Source organism: Doryrhamphus excisus, chromosome 5 (genome assembly GCF_030265055.1).
Source record: "Doryrhamphus excisus isolate RoL2022-K1 chromosome 5, RoL_Dexc_1.0, whole genome shotgun sequence".
Taxonomy (NCBI): Eukaryota; Metazoa; Chordata; class Actinopteri; order Syngnathiformes; family Syngnathidae; genus Doryrhamphus; species Doryrhamphus excisus.
The window spans coordinates 25,426,067-25,443,917 of NC_080470.1; the positions used below are offsets into that span (position 1 = coordinate 25,426,067).

General features: G+C 40.8%; 3 protein-coding genes across 10 annotated transcripts in view; 2 read left to right on the forward strand and 1 right to left on the reverse strand.

Annotated features, from left to right (window-relative positions):
* Positions 1–17,851, forward strand: part of LOC131130121 (flavin-containing monooxygenase 5-like) — a 100,412-nt gene that overhangs the window by 76,678 nt on the left and 5,883 nt on the right. For 5 of the 8 annotated variants that reach the window (XM_058074307.1, XM_058074303.1, XM_058074306.1 and 2 more), the window contains one exon: positions 16,929–17,067. In XM_058074307.1, the coding sequence (XP_057930290.1) occupies positions 16,936–17,067 (132 nt within the window). In that variant the 5' untranslated portion in view covers positions 16,929–16,935. Of the gene's footprint in view, positions 1–6,147; positions 6,367–14,475; positions 15,952–16,928; positions 17,068–17,851 lie in introns of those variants that run through there. The other 3 variants (XM_058074301.1, XM_058074304.1, XM_058074308.1) reach the window with 3 other exon arrangements.
* Positions 1,875–9,952, reverse strand: prdx6 (peroxiredoxin 6). The gene is made up of 5 exons (XM_058074322.1): positions 9,733–9,952; positions 4,636–4,792; positions 3,783–3,923; positions 3,543–3,689; positions 1,875–2,167 (listed from the first exon to the last, which is right to left on the reverse strand). The coding sequence occupies exons 1-5, from the start codon at positions 9,822–9,824 to the stop codon at positions 2,042–2,044; spliced, it is 663 nt and encodes a 220-aa protein (XP_057930305.1). The 5' UTR covers positions 9,825–9,952; the 3' UTR covers positions 1,875–2,041.
* Positions 10,627–14,325, forward strand: plpp6 (phospholipid phosphatase 6). The gene is made up of 2 exons (XM_058074320.1): positions 10,627–11,272; positions 13,745–14,325. The coding sequence occupies exons 1-2, from the start codon at positions 10,813–10,815 to the stop codon at positions 14,110–14,112; spliced, it is 828 nt and encodes a 275-aa protein (XP_057930303.1). The 5' UTR covers positions 10,627–10,812; the 3' UTR covers positions 14,113–14,325.

The following is a 17,851-nucleotide window of genomic DNA, read 5'->3' on the forward strand; positions in this document are numbered from 1 at the left end:
GTGTGTGTGTGTGTGTGTGTGTGTGTACACACATGCACGACTGGTCTCTGGCTTGTTAACCTGGAGGTCACGGGCAGCGTCAGGTGATAAAGTCAATGCCTGGTCCACAACATGGGAACACTGACCTCTTCCATCATGAAATCAACACACACACACACACACACACGGTAAATGTATACACAGTAAACATGTCCGCCATCAAGTAAAACGTCTTTGGCACGGGTGAGACCAAGACTGAAGACTAAGGGCATACTCACACCGGGTTCACACGGTGCATTGGTGCCATTATTTGGAGTCATTCTGATTATATTGCATAAGATTGTCATTTATTTTCACTACAGCAGAAGTCGCATGAATCCAGTGACAAGTCATATATATCGTATATGTATATCACACACACAACTGGGTGCTGTGTGTTTGACTTTTGAATTATATTGAGTCTTTGTATCTTATCCCTATGGTGAATTTGGTTCATCATTAAGCATCTGCAAAAATTCTTTTGCCATTCAGTGTTTGACATCACATCACCACATTAGCCAGAACCCGACCATGTAGGCTAGTCAAATCCAGCTTGTAAATCCTCCCAGGGGGGTTCAAATGTTACAGAATGCTTATTTTGCTGGCTGGCTGGTGCCTGGTTATCAATCCTCAGGAAAACTGGAGCCTGGCTCGTCTGAGAGGGAAATATCTTGTGTGAGATAAGCAGAGTTTGGTGGAGGAGGCCGGTTCTATCACGGTTCTTTGATCGACACTAGTACATGCTACTATACGTATGTATGTATGTATGTATGTATGTATGTATGTGTGTGTATGTAGCTGGCTTTAGGTGTTGTATTACCCTCACAAGTGTTGGATGGATGAGGCTACGTAGCCAAGAGGGTAACAGATGAACATAAGAGGAAGGAGTAGGATGTTATGTTGGGTATTTTTTGTCTGGTAGTAGTCACAGTAATATTAGCCGTAGGGGTGCTCCTTCATTTACTGGAATCGCAATACACTGGTACCTCGGTTTTCATTATTCATGGCAAAAGGTCAGATGAAAACCAAGGTACATTTTCCCACAGGAAATCATGTCTGCTCAAGACATGCAAACATATCAACAAAAATAGATTTTATATGGAATATTATAGTTTTACGCCTCTCGCCCGAAGACAGCTGGGATAGGCTCCAGCACCCCCGCGACCCTCGTGAGGAAAAAGCGGTAGAAAATGAATGAATGAATGAATTATAGTTTTACAAAAATAATCAACTTTTAGGAATTGCAGATGGAATTGAGTGTTAATGAGGACTTCTGGTACAACATGGCGACATCAATAGTGTTTCTTACCTTTATCAAATTGCTTACATTGGTCCTATTGTCCAAATTATTTAACAGTGACACAAAAAAAACAAAAAACAAAACGCAAGACGGTATAGTGCAGGGTAAACGGATTTAAGTGCGATACAAAATTTTGTAATAAAAATGGGCCGATGGAAGCTGAAAGTGAAAATATCTCCATGTTGCTATACTACCCCACCTGAGTATAATGTATTTGTAATATGTCTTTTTTTATTCACCCATCAAACCCTGCCACAGCTGCACCAACTGTCAGCCTGGATGTTTCATGCATTCATTCATTTGTTCATTTTAAATAGTATTTAATAGTATTTAAATAGATGTTAAATAGTGACGCCAAGTGGCGAATATTTTCAACTACGACAGCATCACATGTGGGCTGTATATTCGGTTATTTGGCGACACCTCGTGGCCAACAAATATATAACAGGGAACAAATCAAATACTTTGTACTTCGGCATTACATGTGAGCTATATATATGGTTATTTGGCGACACTTAGTGGCCAATAAAGATATAACAGGAGAGAAAGCAAGCACTTGAAAGATGATTTTGCTTTATTTCAATATGGTGCGCATTGTTTACATGTCTAACTCTGTTTATTGATGGACCTTGTAGTGCACGAATGAATTTAAATGACTAGTGATGTATTTTGGTCCTTATGTACTTTTGATCTTAATTTCTAATGAGGGTGTTGTGGTGGTCTTCAGAGCCGAGTGTAGCGGAGATATTTCTTCCCGGAAGGCACATCTTTAGTGGTCACACCATTAGGGAAGAGCTTAGCCGCTTCTTCGTCAGAGATGTTTGGAAGGACCATGACTTTGTCCCCGGGCTAAAAACACACAGGAGGAACCAATATATTAGGAACATGATGGCCGGTGCATGTAATGTCTGTAACATGTAAAACAGACATCCTCAAATTTGTACCAAATTTCATGGTCATTCACTTAATTACCTTGAGGTTACGTGTTTAGTGGAGATGTGTGAAAAATGTCGAGTCAATCCGATGTATTTGGTGTATTTGTCAGAAAAATGACAGCACAGGCAACACAGTAGGGGTGTACACATTTTCAACCTTTTGTGTACAGCGTTTCGGGAGTACACACATTTTGTAGTTTATGTTTGACTAGATTTTTATTGAGTACTTTGTAGTCACCTGGTGTCCTACACTGTTTTATGTGTTGCATTATTGTACTCTGTACTCTTGTAAAGCCATGGTCACACACTTTGAATTATTCCAGAACAGTTTCGAAGAATGATATACGCTTACATAAATACAGTGGTGTGGAAAAAGTGTCCACCCCCCAATTTAATTTGTTCTTTGTCACACTTAAATGTTTCAGATCAATCAAATGTAGTTTTTAAATAAAAGTTTTTATTATTAAGGGAGGGAAAAATTAGGTTTAGTGATTGCCCCCTAAACCTGATAATTGGTTGGGCCACCCTTGCAGCAACAACTGCAATCAAGCGTTTGCAATAACTTGCAATGAGTCTCTTACAGTCTCTTACAATTGATGTAACAGCATCTCAATAGGATTCAGGTCAGGACTTTGACTAGGTCATACCAAAGTCTCCATTTTGTTTTTCTTCAGCCATTCAGAGGTGGACTTGCTGGTGTGTTTTGGATCATTGTCCTGCTGAGGAACCCAAGTTGGTTTCAGCTTGAGGTCACAAACAGATGGCCGGACATTCTCCTTTAGGATTTTTTGACAGGCATCAGAATTCTTGGTTCCATTTATCACAGCAAGTCTTCCAGGTCCTGAAGCAGCAAAACAGCCTCAGACCATCACACTACCACCACCATATTTTACTGTTGGTATGACGTTGTTTTTCTGAAATGCGTCATTACTTTACTCCAGATGTTATGGGACACACACCTTCCAAAAAGGTCCACCACACATTTGAGGATTATGGCTCTCACTGTGGTTTGCTGGAGTCCCAAAGCTTTAGAAAGAACTTTTTAACTTTTTCCAGAGTAATAGATCTCAATTAATCTTAGTTATGTTTTAAGTGGGGGCAATCACTTTTTCACGCAGGCCCATGTAGGCTTTTTTTGACACTTAATAAATAAAAAGATTTAAAAACTGCATTTTGTGTTCTGTTGTGTAGTCATTGACCAATATTTAAATGCATTTGATAAGCGGAAACATTTAAGTGTGACGAACCAGGAACACATTTTCACGCTGCTATATAAAAAAGGCGCATACCCTCCAGTCGACAGGAGTGGCCACCTTCTTCTGTGCAGTCAGCTGCAAGGAGTCAATCACTCGCAGCAGCTCGTCAAAGTTCCTCCCCGTCGTGGCAGGATAGAGGCAGGACATCTTCAGTTTCTTATCAGGCCCGATCACAAACACCTGACCCAAGCCACAACATCATCCGCTTATTGTTATGCGTTTTTCGAAATGATTATCCAGCGTGGCTACAGCAATGAAGGCATTTGGTCTTACACAGCGAGCAGTAAGCGGATTGCCGTCCCGGTCTATCTCATCGGGGTCCATCATGCCCAGCAGAGTGGCCAACTTCCTGTTGGCATCTGCGATGATGGGGAAGGGAAGAGGAGCAGTGGAGCTGTTGAATGCCATCACGTCCTGTAGAAACACACAGATTGATTGTTTAGATACATACACATACAAGTAAACAAATAGATGACATGTCTGCTGGAGCCAATAAGAGCCATCTGTAAAAATAGAACATTTTTTAAATGTGAATATGCTACACATTTCAAGTTTGTTTCAAAAATGTATTGTGCCATTGATTTTGGGGTAAAAATATTTCAAATTGTAAATTAATTTTAAATATAATACATTTTTAGGTAATTTCATTAATATATTTTATTGCAAAAAAACACATTTTGGATTGTGCAAGACTCTTATTGCAGTAAGTTACTTATCATAGAAATACTTTTATTGCAGGGTGGTTGGGGTTTCCGCCCCTACCCATTCATCAAAAATCGTAATACACATTTTTTTCTCCTTATGTCACATGAGTGTAGCATTTAACATCCATCCATCCATTTTCTATACAGCTTATCCTCATAAGGGTCGCGTGTATGCTGGAGCCTATCCCAGCTGTCTTCAGGAGAGGCGGGGTACACCCTGGACTGGTGGCCAGCCAATCCCAGGGCACATATAGACAAACAACCATTCACACTCACATTCATACCTATGGACAATTTGGAGTGGCTAATTAACCTAGCATGTTTTTGGAATGTGGGAGGAAACCGGAGTACCCGGAGAAAGCCCACGCATGCACAGGGAGAACGTAGCATTTAACGTGAGCAATTAAAACAAACTTTTCCACCTTGCTCCAGAATAAGTGATCATCCACATTGTCCACGGACAATGCGATCATCTTGACGTTGCGCTCAGTGAACTTGTCGCTGATGCTGGCGGCGAAGGCCAGCTCAGTGGTGCAGACGGGTGTGAAGTCCTTTGGGTGGGAGAACATGATACCCCATCTGTCCGATGAGAGAGGTGAAGATGAGCAGTCAGTCCAAAGGGTATCCAAAGTCAAGCCCATGAGCCATTTGCCGGTAAAAAAAACAAACAAAAAAAAAGTTTTGGTGCTTTGAGAGATAGAGACAGATACACAAGGTTCACAACATTCAATCATTTTTGTTTTGCACAGGCGAATCCGAGACATGGGCTACAGATGTCGCATTCCTCGTGCCAAGCCAACCTGGTCCAAGGTCTTCTTTTTAGAGGAAAGCAAATTTTGCATTTCATTTGGAAATCAAGGTCCCAGAGTCTAAAGGAAGAGTGGAGAGCCACATAATCCATGTTGCTTGGAGTCAACAGTCAGTGGGGAGCCATATCATCTGCTGGTGTTGGTTCACTGGGTTTCCTGTGCACAGTGCACAGTTCAAGTGCACAGTCAACACAACCACCTACCAGGAAATTTTAGAGCACTTCATTCTGCTGACAAGCTTTATGGAGATGCCAATTTCATTTTCCAGCAGTACTTGGCACCTGCCCACAGTGCCAAAGGCAACAAAAGCTGGTTCAATGACCATGGTGTTACTCTGCTTGCTTGGCCAGCAAACTCACATGATGTGAGCCCCATACAGAATCTGTGGGGTATTGTCAAGAAGGTAAGAGACACCAGACCCAACAATGTAGTGACCTGAAGGCTGGACAAGGGTCGCGGGCATGCTGGAGCCTATATCGAGAGGCGGGAACACCCTGGACCCTTGGCTAGCCAATCATAGGGCACATATAGACAAACAACCATTCACACTCACATTCATACCTATGGACAATTTTATAATACATTATTCGGCCCAGGAATCGAACCCCGGTCTCTTAGCCATGTGGCCTGTGCAGTAACCACCCCACTACCATGCAGCCTGGAAATGAACATACTTTTCAGAATTCTGACATTTCTGTTTAAAATATCCTTTTTTTTTTCCTCACTGGCCCTTTGAGTTTTCATGATCTATAAAAAAGGCACAATCATCAAAATTTCAGGAAATGTTTGAAATGTTTCACTGTGTAATGAATCTGTATAATTCATTCATTCTGAAATGAGTGACAAAAAATAATGAACTTTTTAATGAAATGTTTTTTAGATGTACCTGTATAATGTGCAACTCTACCTAAAGATGTTTATGTTTGATACTCTAATCACTATAACATGCCTCTTCACAGTTATTCAGCATTCTTTTAAATTCACTTTTACACATTAAGAAACAATTGCAGGCGTACAGTCTACAGTGTTTTGCTTATAAAATCATTAGTTACACAACCTCACGTCTTGTCAAAGCATCAAACGAGCATTTGCACATCATCACATCTTCCTGCCGGAGAGTGTTCATAGTTCATAGTCGATTCATAGCTGGAACACTCTTTTTTCCCCCCCTGCACATGCCACCATCTACCCATTTTTCATTTAAGTTACCATTTTAACAAACTATTTCCAATTTAAATCGGCAATAAGAAACCTGCAAATGTACGGGGCGGAGAACGCCAACTCGCAAATAGGTGAGGGTCTCCTATTTGTGAAGACAAAAAGACGTTGGAATCTAAAAATAAGGTAGGTCAAATTAATTAACAGATTAAAGAAACAATATGTAGTATTCTGACCTTAAAAATATTCCAAAATAACATGACCCACATTGTTGCCACACTAGGCTGTATTAAAAAGAACCCTATCTGTTGTTGGCATGGCAACACTGAATCACCAACTCGTGAGGCCTGCAATACTGGTGGACCAGCCAGGTTAACACAAACCTTTATGCACACTAAAATGGCAAATTTAAAGGTAAACTTGAAAAAAACATTTTTAGCAGTGTCAATTACATTGACAATTATCAGCATTGTTTTCGTATGATGAAAACTGAGACAGTAACTAATGAAAAAAAAAAAGCACATCGGCAAAAACTCACCAGTGGTGATGTTAGGTTTTCAATATAGTGAGTCCCTGGAAAAGTCAATGGGTCCCCAATGGGGGAAAAAAGAAGTGTAGTGCATCAACGGTGACTTACCGTTACTCTTGAAGCGAGGTCTGGTCAGATTTTGGTGATGATGAATGTAGCTGCGGTCAGTTGGTGGTAGTTTCGCAAAACAACATGTGTTCAAGAGAGTGCTAACACATTTGCATCACAAAAATGGCTCCTCAAAAAAAAAAGACCGCACAGTCGTTGTGCATGTGCGGATGGACACGTTATGACTGCACTGTTTAAAGTAACGTAGATTGATTGTGAGGTCTTAATTTTTTACGAGGAGGTATTTTTGTGATACTCTCTTGAACACAACTCTTTACTTTCTTGGCCCCCACCAACCGGAGCTATGTTCCTCCTCACTGAAATCTAACCAGGTCCTTTTTTTCTTCAGTTTCTTGTTCAAATTAAATTCCTGCTACAACTAATGTTACAAATGTAATGACCACTTAAGTTCTCATGTCAATAGCGATGGCACGTACAGCCAAATGGGAACTTTTATACCAGCCATTCCAATGGAGAGAAACTGAATGTAGCTCATTTGTTTTGTCTTTATGGAGTATGGTTATTGACACTTTATGTTCATAAAAGTAAAAAAATATACTGGAGCTCTGTCAAAAACACTGCAAATGAATGAAGTGACGTAGGCCTCACAAATGCGCAGAACGTATTGTTCTTCTGGTACGGATAGAGTAGCGACCACCACCGGAGTATGTTTCTTATTCACTACAGCACATCCTCTCACGTGACAACGGCATTGAGTGGTGGAAAAATGGATTTATTTACTATGAAGTGCGTATCTTTAATAGTTGACATTGTTGAGGGTGGTGTTGTTGTGGCTACACTAGCATGTGAATCACATCTGAGCTGAGTAGATGTGCAGGGGGCTGAAACAGCACGTGTCTAGTCTGCTGACAACAACGGATTCTTTTGTTAGTTGGATTTTAAACATGAGTTCTTGTTCACAATGTATTGTTTATACGGGAAAAATTAGGACATTTAATTGCGTCGCGGACATGGGACACATACCTCATTTACTGTACACTATCTAAAATTAACTCAGACTAAACTGTTCCTGTTTTAAGTAAGTTATTTTTTGCCAACGCTGCAGTTATGAGAGAATACTTTAGGACTTTTTACAGTCAGTTGACATACTTCCTTAGTATTTGGTAGCGTCGCCTTTAAACTTTATGACTTGGGTGAAGTGTTATGTGTGTGTTATTGCATGAGCTGGATTGTAACTAAGTCAGGTTTGTTTGCCGCCTTGCTTGCACACGCCATAAATGTTCTATGGGATTGTCAGGGCTTTATGATGACACTCCAAAGCATTGACTTTGTCTTTAAACCACTTTGTGACAATTGTGGTATGTTTCGGGTTCTAGTCCATTTGGAAGACCCCTTTGTGACCAAGCTTCACCTTGGCAAAACAGCCCGACAACATGATGCCGCCACCAGCCATACTTGACAGTTGGATGCTATTCTCAGGTTTATAAGCGTGTTCCTTTTTCCTCCAAATGTAACAATGGTAATTATGGCCCAACAGTTCCATTTTATTTTCCTCAGACGACCGGACATGTCTTTTTATGTTGCTTTTGGATGAATGGCTTCTTGGTAGTGTTGTTTTGTAGTCCCTGTCAGTACAGCTCCATTGACTGGATAATGACACTCGTACTAGCTTCAGCAATAGTCTTCACAAGGCTTTTAGTTTTGGTTCTAGGTTGATTCGCACATTTCGGTCCAAAATATGGTGATCTCCAGGATACAGAACCTGTCCACTTCCTGAGCGGTATGATGGCGGGGCATCGTATGTTGTTTATACTTCTGGATAATCGAACACATGAACATGGCACCCATGGATGAACCAGACTTCCACAATTATTTTACTGATACCTCGGCTGATTTCTTTGATTTTCCCATATCAAAAAAATACTGTTAGGGGTGTGGCCTTAAAATACATGCCGATATCCCTCCACCTATCTCAATGGAGCGTCCAAAATCATGCCATGTGGGCGGGGATTCTCACATTGTTTAAAGACAAGTCATATTTGTACGTGAAATTTTGACTTTGAAGAAAGTCTCAAGAGATTCTGTCATAGGTGCAGCATGTAGAAAGTAGAAATAATTTAGGAAATGCCATCTTACTTAAAATGTAAAACTTTCAACTGTATATCAAATCACAGCTATTTCACCTTTCTTTGGGACCTGGTTCTTAACACTTTTGTCATTTCAGTTCACTGAAACTATATATATGTGGATGATTAACCCCCCAAAAACTGACTAAAACTGCTGTCAAAATAAACCTAGTTAGTGCATATTTTGAAGTACATTTTAGAGCGAACTAAACCCTCTTGTCGGAAGAAATCTAAAAATTGGAATTGCTGATTTTTTTGGATTCGCATGAGTTTGCCCCCTCTTGAATTTAACACAGCATCCTAACATGTGAATCATCCTAACAAGATTGACGTGTTGAAAGAAAGCAGTAAATAAATGCTCCTGGTTCTTAAGTGCACATTTGCATGCCTGTAAACCCGTTTCTAGATCCCCACCCCCACCCAGCCTGGGAACCTCAATGCGTGCCAGTTTTGGAGGACAAGTACACAATGTCAGCCTTGTCTTGGTTGTAGAGGAAAGACAAGACTAATAATATTGTCCCTTTCTACTAAAATTCAAAAATCTAATGTCCTTCTTGTTGAAATCTATATTTACAGTCATCATAAAAGCTAGGAATAATGTCTACTGTATGCAGTTCAAGTTTGGAGTTAACTCCTGATGTGCCGTTTACAACTGCACAGAAAGCATATCATTTAGGCTACAATGGAGCCTCCCAGACAGTGTGATCAAAGTGAAATTGTGTCCAAAAATGATAAGAATACATACGAGTTTTAAGGATAATAATTGTTTGTTTCGCAAATCTAAGCTTGCGCCACACTTAGTCAAACAGAAAGTGAACGTGAACGTACGAGTCGCCCAGGAAGTCGTAGAATTTAATCCTGCCGACGGTGGTATCAGCCTCAAAGTCGGGGAACACATCACCCAGCAGAATTCCAGGCATGAGTGGATCTTCTTCGTAGGTCCAGGCGGGAGAAAGAATCAAACTGTGGATGTGGGATGATCAAGGTGCTACTGTAGTCCCTGGTCGTCGTCTTCTTCTCTCCTGATTATTGGCGGTTGGCAAACAGCTTTTGGTGTGCATTACCGCCACCTTCTGAACAGGAGTGTGGAACAGAATCTAAATCTTCTATAATCTATAAGCAGGGGCGTCACTAGGTTCTGAGGACGGGGGGGGGATTAGCCCCCTGGATATGCGCAGGATATGAATGAATGTAGTAGACATTCAAAAAACAAATAACAAACAAGAACTGAGATATAACTTTACCACTTTTGGACAGATTTAGTAAAGATACTCAATTGTTTTAGGCCACCATTAAATGTACACAAGTATTGGCTTGCTTATTAGCCTGCTTTTGCCCTATTATATAGAATTTTTCAATTTTTTTGTAAAAAAAATCAATAAATGTATGACATTATGATATTGTAATGTATGATATTGTAATGACAATAATGTCATTTAAATACATAGACATTTTAAACAGATTACACAGACAGAATGTGTTATTAATTTAGATTTGTTTTTTAATATAAAAATAATGTAACTTCTCATTTATGTTATGCTAACCAATTCTCATGCCATAGATATCATAGAAAAGGACACATTTTCATGTTTAAAATCGCATGTTTTATCTCTTCAATATATTCAATGAAATACACGTTAGTGTATTTAGCAAACTTTTAGTACGTTTATTTACAATTGTATTCCTTTAATATACGTATATTATCATACATTATTCGGCCGTTTCTTGTTGGTTAAAAACTCATTTTCCCGTGAGACTTTGCGATAATAGGAAAGACAAAAATGGCTCCCATGGATTCAGTCGGCGATTGAGCCGTCGAGTTGACGACATAAAGCGGCGACAGAGCACAATACTGCGGAAACAGCCACACTGCGGTGCTATCTCACCGCACCTATAGAACCACACAAAATGTCTTCTCCGAAGGCCAAACACAGCGGTCGCGGCGGCGGAGGGAGCCCGGTGCTCGGTGGCACCAATGGCCGCTACGAGTTCAAGTCGCTGACCAAACCGCTGAGCTCCGATTCGGCCACCGCGCGGCTGCGAGCCTCAGAGAGCCCCACTCGCCGCCGGGGCTCCAGCTCCTCCACCGGCTCAGCGAGCGGACACGGGCCGTCTGAGGAGGACGGCATCCGGCTCAACCCGTCGCTCTTCCGCGTGGCCCTTAGCTCGTTGCTCGCCATCGACCTGTGGCTGTCCAAGCGGCTGGGGGTGTGTGCCTGGGAGGACTCGTCCTGGGGGAGTGTGCGACCATTGATGAAGCTCATCGAGGTGACCGGTCACGGCATCCCCTGGCTGGCTGGCACCGCCTACTGTCTCTACAAGAGCGACAGTGCAGCCGGGCAGGAGGTCATGCTCAACCTCCTCTTTGGTAACAACCACTATTCCATATCATGTACAATATATTCCTGAATGCAGACATCTGTTTGCAGCCTATTGAAAAAAAGTTTTTGTTTATGCCTGAATTACTCAAACCAATTTCCACAAAACTTTGTGTAAGAGAAAAAGCACAGATCAAGGCCAAACTGTCTATATAAATGATTATGTAATTGTCTAATGTTTATGTGATTTTTGTAGCCAGATTATGGAAAAACTACTCAACTAATTTCCACAAAACTTTGTGGAAGAGATGGCCTAAGGCAGGGGTCAGCAACCTTTACTATGAAAAGAGCCATTATACCCCCTTGCCCACTAAAGAAAAATAGCCTGGAGCAAAGTATGTTTAAAACAACATTGGATGGAATTTGGGGGTGTCAAAGTAGTTCAGATAAGAAAAGACGAGTTGGAGTTCTCTTGCTAGTATTGGGGATAAAATTACATAAATGTATGTGTAAACTACTGTAAACTTACCTGATTTGTTTACTCTGCCGCAAACAAGTTCCCATGCCGCTGTTTTTAAATGATCTCACATTTTTTAGAACTGTCAAACAGCTCTGGGAAAGTATTTATTTTCCTTCATGTTTACCTGTGTGAGAGAGAACTGAATAGCATCCTGTCTGCTCATCCTTCTGCTCATCCAATCACCAGAACTCAGAACTCAGTCAGGATGCATTCATGGTCTCACACAAAGTTGGATTTTCCCCACTCAGGTGTTAAAAAAATATTCAAGCATTGCAAAGGGAGCCACAACAAGAGGCTGAAAAGCCGCATGCGGCTCTGGAGCCGTGGGTTGCTGACCCCTGGCCTAAGGGAAAAAAATAGTACATTTTGGTAGCACACTAGAATTAGTGAGTCTTTAGACCCATGCAGGTACACTTTATATAGATCTCAAGTTTCCACAGGGCTAGGTCTGAAGAAGAAATAAGTACATTTTGGTAGAACGCAGATGTCGGCCAAGGCCAAACAGAACAAAGTTGGATCAAAGTGCATGTTTGTAATTGTGTGTGCAGTGGAACCTTGGTTGGTGTCATTTAGGCATGGGCTGGTTACCGGTTTCAAGGTATACCACAGTATACTGTCCCACGGGATGAGACCTGTTGAGAGCCATTACCCCTAAATGACACAAACATGGATCAGTGGTGAACTTTCCCAGTAGTGGCCCGCCAATCAAAATGACTCCAACAGTGCAGCGAGGACTCATCCAGAAGACCCAACAACAAAAACTGCAGGCCTCACTTGCCTCAGTTAAGGTCAATGTTCAAGACCACCGTAAGAAAGACGGCCTGCATGGCAGAGAACCAAGGCGAAAACCAGTTCTGAACAAAAAACGTTAGGGCTCGTCTCAATTTCCCCAGAAAACATCTTGAGGATCCCCAAAACCTTTGGGAAAACGTCTTCTAATGAGACAAAAAAAGTTATTGAGCATGCAATCCAGAAATGAATGGTGAATAGTAATTACACATGTATGTAACAAAAATATACACAAAGTGGCGTGAAAGTGTTTCCATCCCTTCCTGATTAATTTTTTTGTAGGAAAAAGCCAAAAGAAACAAATATTTGTCACACTTAAATGTTTTAGATCGACAAACAATTTCAAATATTAGTCAATGACAACACAACTGAACAGAAAATGCAGTTTTTGATTTTTAATTAAGGGAGAAAAACATCCAAACCTACTAATGCCCAGTCATCTTTGTTGAATTGTTGTCATTCAGCCACTTTAGAGGCTTTTTCAGCATGGAGCGCCTTTTTAAGGTCATGCATCTTAATGGGATTTTGACCAGGCCACTCCAAAGTCTTCAGCCATTCACAGGTGGACTTGCTGGTGTGTTTTGGATCATTGTCCTTGGCAGAAGCCAAGTTTGTTTCAGGTTGAGGTCACCAACAGATGGTTGGATATTCTCCTTCTGGATTATTTGGTTGGCAGCAGAATTTATGGTTCCAGCCCCAACCATCACACTACCACCACCATGGCTGATTTAATTTACAGAAGAATATCCAGACTAAATGAAATGGATAATTATGCAGTGCATTATGTTGTACGCTAATTGGTAAATGTACACAAACATATTTCAAACTTAACTCAAAAACACTCTAACTGGGGCGCACGCTAACTGAGGTTCCACTGTGTCACCGTGTTGAGGAATATTGAGCAAGGGCCAGGGAAGAAACCAGCGCTTTTTGGTTGTGCACAGACCGCCGCCAAGGCCAAACTAACAAAAATAAAGTCTGTTAATGTGTGTGTTTTGGTCCAATTATGTAATCGTGACTGGACTGATTCTCACAAAGCTTTGATAGCAGGCAAAGACCTCTATCAAAAAGTAAACTATCAAAAAGTAAACTATTGAGAAAGCTGCTCTTTTCCCTGCCAGAATAGTTCATGTATTGTAGATTTTGGTAAATAATTAGCCCCTTTTTATATAGCGCCGTTGTGATCAGTCTTCTTTACACCTCTTGCATCCAGGTCTGCTTCTGGACCTGGTCCTGGTTGGTGTCGTCAAGGCAACAGTGCGGCGGCGCAGGCCCGCTCACAACCGTATGGACATGTTTGCCACCTTCTCCGTGGACCGCTACTCATTCCCCTCGGGCCACGCCACGCGTGCCTCTATGTGTGGCCGCTTCCTGCTGGCGCACTTGGTGCTCGCCGCGCCACTGAGGGTCCTCGTCCTACTGTGGGTGGCCACAGTAGGACTGAGCCGCATCATGCTGGGCCGACATAACGTGACCGATGTGGCCTTTGGCTTTTGGATGGGCTACTGCCAGTACAACCTGGTGGAGATGCTGTGGCTCTCACCTCAAAGCCTGCAAGGGCTGCTGGGACACATAGCATAGCGTGCACACTGAAAGACTACTGTTATCATTATTATATACCAAGAACAGCTCCATTGGTTTTAGTGTCTACGTGAGGACTGTGGACATTTGATGTTCATGCATTCCAAACAATGTGATGATGGAGTTGTTCATATTGTGGTTCATTCCAGCAGCACATCCTGTAAATAATCTGTGGCAGCGTATAAACAGCATTCCGTCAATAGGGGACATGAACCCATGTCGAATTTTCACCTGTGACCTTGACTATCTGGGCAGCCTTGTGTTGTCAATCAAAATCAACAGGAGTCTTGCTGATAAATCATGAATACTCGCTGATGTGGGGAAGTGTGACCAGTGCGTTGGGCTTGTTTGGGGGTCTTGTTCCTGTCGCTTTAACTTTGATAAATAATATCTGAAGGAATGGGAGGAGTGTGTTGGTGTTAAAATTCACCTGACCAGCAGTTTGTGGAAATACCTTAACCCGGGGGTGTCCAAAGTGTGGCTCGCATTCGTTTTTTCATCGGTCCATGTCACTCTATAAAAATATAATTTAACAAAACATTGTAAAATTATTTTATAAGAGTAAAGTCTAAATATTACAAGGAAAGCAGCAGTGTAATGAGGAAAAATGTTTGATTTTACAATAATTATTTAATGTGAGGAAAATATGTATATTTTTGAGTCATAATATGAAAAACCCACCCTCGGCCATCTCTGTGTGGAGTTTGCATGTTCTCCCCGTGCATGCGTGGGTTTTCTCCGGGTACTCCGGTTTCCTCCCACATTCCAAAAACATGCTAGGTTAATTAGCCACTCCAAATTGTCCATAGGTATGAATGTGAGTGTGAATGGTTGTTTGTCTATATGTGCCCTGGGATTGGCTGGCCACCAGTCCAGGGTGTACCCCGCCTCGCGTCCGAAGACAGCTGGGATAGGCTCCAGCACCCCCGCGACCCTCGTGAGGAAAAAGCGGTAGAAAATGAATGAATGAATGAATATGAAAAACAATACAGTTGTGGAAAATTAAAAGTTGGGGAAAAAAGTTACCAACAAATCATATTAGGAGAAGAAAATGTACAAAGGTTATTGAAGGAAAATTTAGTTCATACTTGTAATAGCGGTTTTTCAACAATATCTCAAAGCTGAAATGCATTTTTTGTCTTGAATCATATTGTATATAACTTCTTCACATAATATCCAAGTGACCCTTGCATCCTTCATTTTATGTTTCCACTGGAAAAAGTTTGGACACCGCTACATTACAATCCCATGGACACGATTTGGGTGAGGAAAAAGTGTCATTTAACATAAATTACTGTTTTTATTTCAGTCCATATTTGGGTTGTGTAGCTTTTCCAAAAGGTTGTTCAGTTTGAACATTGCTTTTGTTTGGACACACCCACACACACACACATGCTAGAGTTTCATGAATCTTTGCTTGAACTCTTTCTTCGTCTTATTGATTTGACAAGTCAATCTATGCTGCTGGAGGTAAGATTGCTTAAGTTGAGTCATTTGTCAAATGTATGTTTTCACATACACTTACATGTTTGGTCATTTGTGTGAATGCCATAGAGATTTCAATTACAGCCTTAGGATTGTTGTTTTAATATACATTTATAACTTTCCATAGCATGTATGTTTGTGTGTGTGAATGCTCATTATATATGCAATGTGCTGCATGGTAGGTTGTTGTCAACCCCAACACCATAAAAGTCCATTGTGAGCCATGACTTGTTGTGATTGGATCAAGTCTGTGTGGGAGACGGGGTGGAGATAGTCCTGAGAACAAGGATAAGGACTGAAATGACCTTTTTAAAGAGGTCTTTTATTAGAGTTGTCTGTTGTAGGACCGTAAAGGTAAGGAGCCCTCCGCAGTCTTCTTAGAGGCAAGAATTGCATGCTATTTTTGTATTAATTAAAAAGCTTATCTGACATCCAAACAAAAAGTTTGATTTGTTTTTTTAAACAATTTATGTAATTCTTGTACAATTCTGACTTTTTTCATATGACTTGTACATTTATCTTTTAATATTATGCTATTATCTTATAATATCTTATAATATTAGGACTTAAATGCAGTAACATGAATACAAATTTCTTGCAATATTCTGACTACATCAATTTCTTACCAGTAAAAAATCCTCATAACATCATCGTAAATGTTACTTTTTTCCCTCAAAATCTTTACTTTAAAATTCTGTGACTGTATTCTGGTAATAGGATTTTTTGGGTCATAATTTTGCAGTATGGACTTTTATTGTGACACATTTTTGTCACAATTTATTTTGTAGTATTTATTTTTCCCACAATAGAACTTTCCTCTGGTGTTTTTTCAAAATCTTAATTTTTTTAATTTAGCCTCAATGACTTTTATTTCTGTAATTTGAGTTTATATCTGCCACACCCAGGTCATTTTTTTAACATTCTCAAATGTCGCACAGGTGTAAAGAAGTTACGCCAAAATCCTCTATTTTTTTAAGTGCACAATTGATTTTAAAAAAAAATTGATTCATAAATAATATATTCCAACTTTAGTCTGATGACAATAGCCTGTTTTCTTCTTTTTCTCACAAAATGAATACGTTCTTGTTTTTACTTTTTCTCATAATATTGCAATATACAGTCTACATAGAATACAGATAACTGTAATTTTTTTCTTCTCAGAATACTGTGACTGTATTCTTGTGCATGAAGGACGTTTGTTCATAATATTGAAATGAGTAATAAATCATGATGCAAGTTCAATTTTGCACTAATTTCTTGAAAATCAGAAGAGATCGTGCATTCTTGACGTGAAAAGTAACAATTGAATTGCCCTTGTTTGACTCGTGCAGCTCCACCATGGTGCACAAAGTGGCCGTGATCGGCGCCGGCCCATCGGGTCTGAGTTCCATCAAGACGTGTCTAGATGAAGGCTTGCTGCCGACCTGCTTCGAGAGCAGCGATGACCTCGGCGGACTTTGGAGATTCAAGGCAAATCCTCCCTTTGTGCACATTTCAACCACAAAGTCATTCAAAAATGCAGTAGGAAGCAAATCTCACACACCAGAGGTGCCCTAAAGGGGGAAAGGTAGGCTCATTCCAAGCATGCCTGACTGACAGGGGCAGTAAATAGGTGTGTCGTTGTCAATGAAATAAGATAGCAGAATGTTAGCATGTTGTGTTTGCCTTCATCTCGCTGTTTTTTAACCAGCGTAGGTAAATGTATTATTAAATCAGTTGTCCCTGGCTCATTTACTGGATTTAACGACAGATGAGTCAACAGCAGCCCTTTACTCCTCCCTATCCGGGTGAAGGTGACCAACACTGTTCAATGAGCCAGTGGGAATTACACAATTTTTTAAGTATTTCATGACAGTTTTGCCTTTTGTTGAATTCTGATGTTGGTGCGCTTAACGGTGCACCAGTGTGCTGCGTGCAAACCTGTTTGTCCTCTGTCGTTTCCAAATCTGTAATACCATGGCAACACAGAGGCCTGTCACAATAACACATTTTGCTCATAACTGGAGTGTCGCTGTGGCATTCACTTATGTGCTGTCATTCATGCTAGTGTATGCTGGCTCATGGAGCTAACTGCAGTTAGGGCGGTAGCAACCATAGCACCTGAAAGCGGAGGTGTGCTACATTTGTGCTGTTTTGTGCAGTTAAAATGAACATTTGTATTTTGTATTGTAATTTGACACGAGGTCTCACTCCATTCTATTGAATGCAGTCATTGGTCAATCAAGTGACTTGGTGCTGAACCACTGTGCATAGT

Coding starts and splice junctions, on each gene's coding strand:
- prdx6 (XM_058074322.1), bottom strand. CDS start 9,824: ATGCCTGGAATTCTGCTGGGTGATGTGTTCCCCGACTTTGAGGCTGAT. Junction 3,690..3,782: donor ATCCGCTTACTGCTCGCTGT/GTAAGACCAAAT, acceptor GGCTTGGGTCAG/GTGTTTGTGATCGGGCCTGA. Junction 2,168..3,542: donor CCACTCCTGTCGACTGGAGG/GTATGCGCCTTT, acceptor GTGTGTTTTTAG/CCCGGGGACAAAGTCATGGT.
- plpp6 (XM_058074320.1), top strand. CDS start 10,813: ATGTCTTCTCCGAAGGCCAAACACAGCGGTCGCGGCGGCGGAGGGAGC. Junction 11,273..13,744: donor CATGCTCAACCTCCTCTTTG/GTAACAACCACT, acceptor TCTTGCATCCAG/GTCTGCTTCTGGACCTGGTC.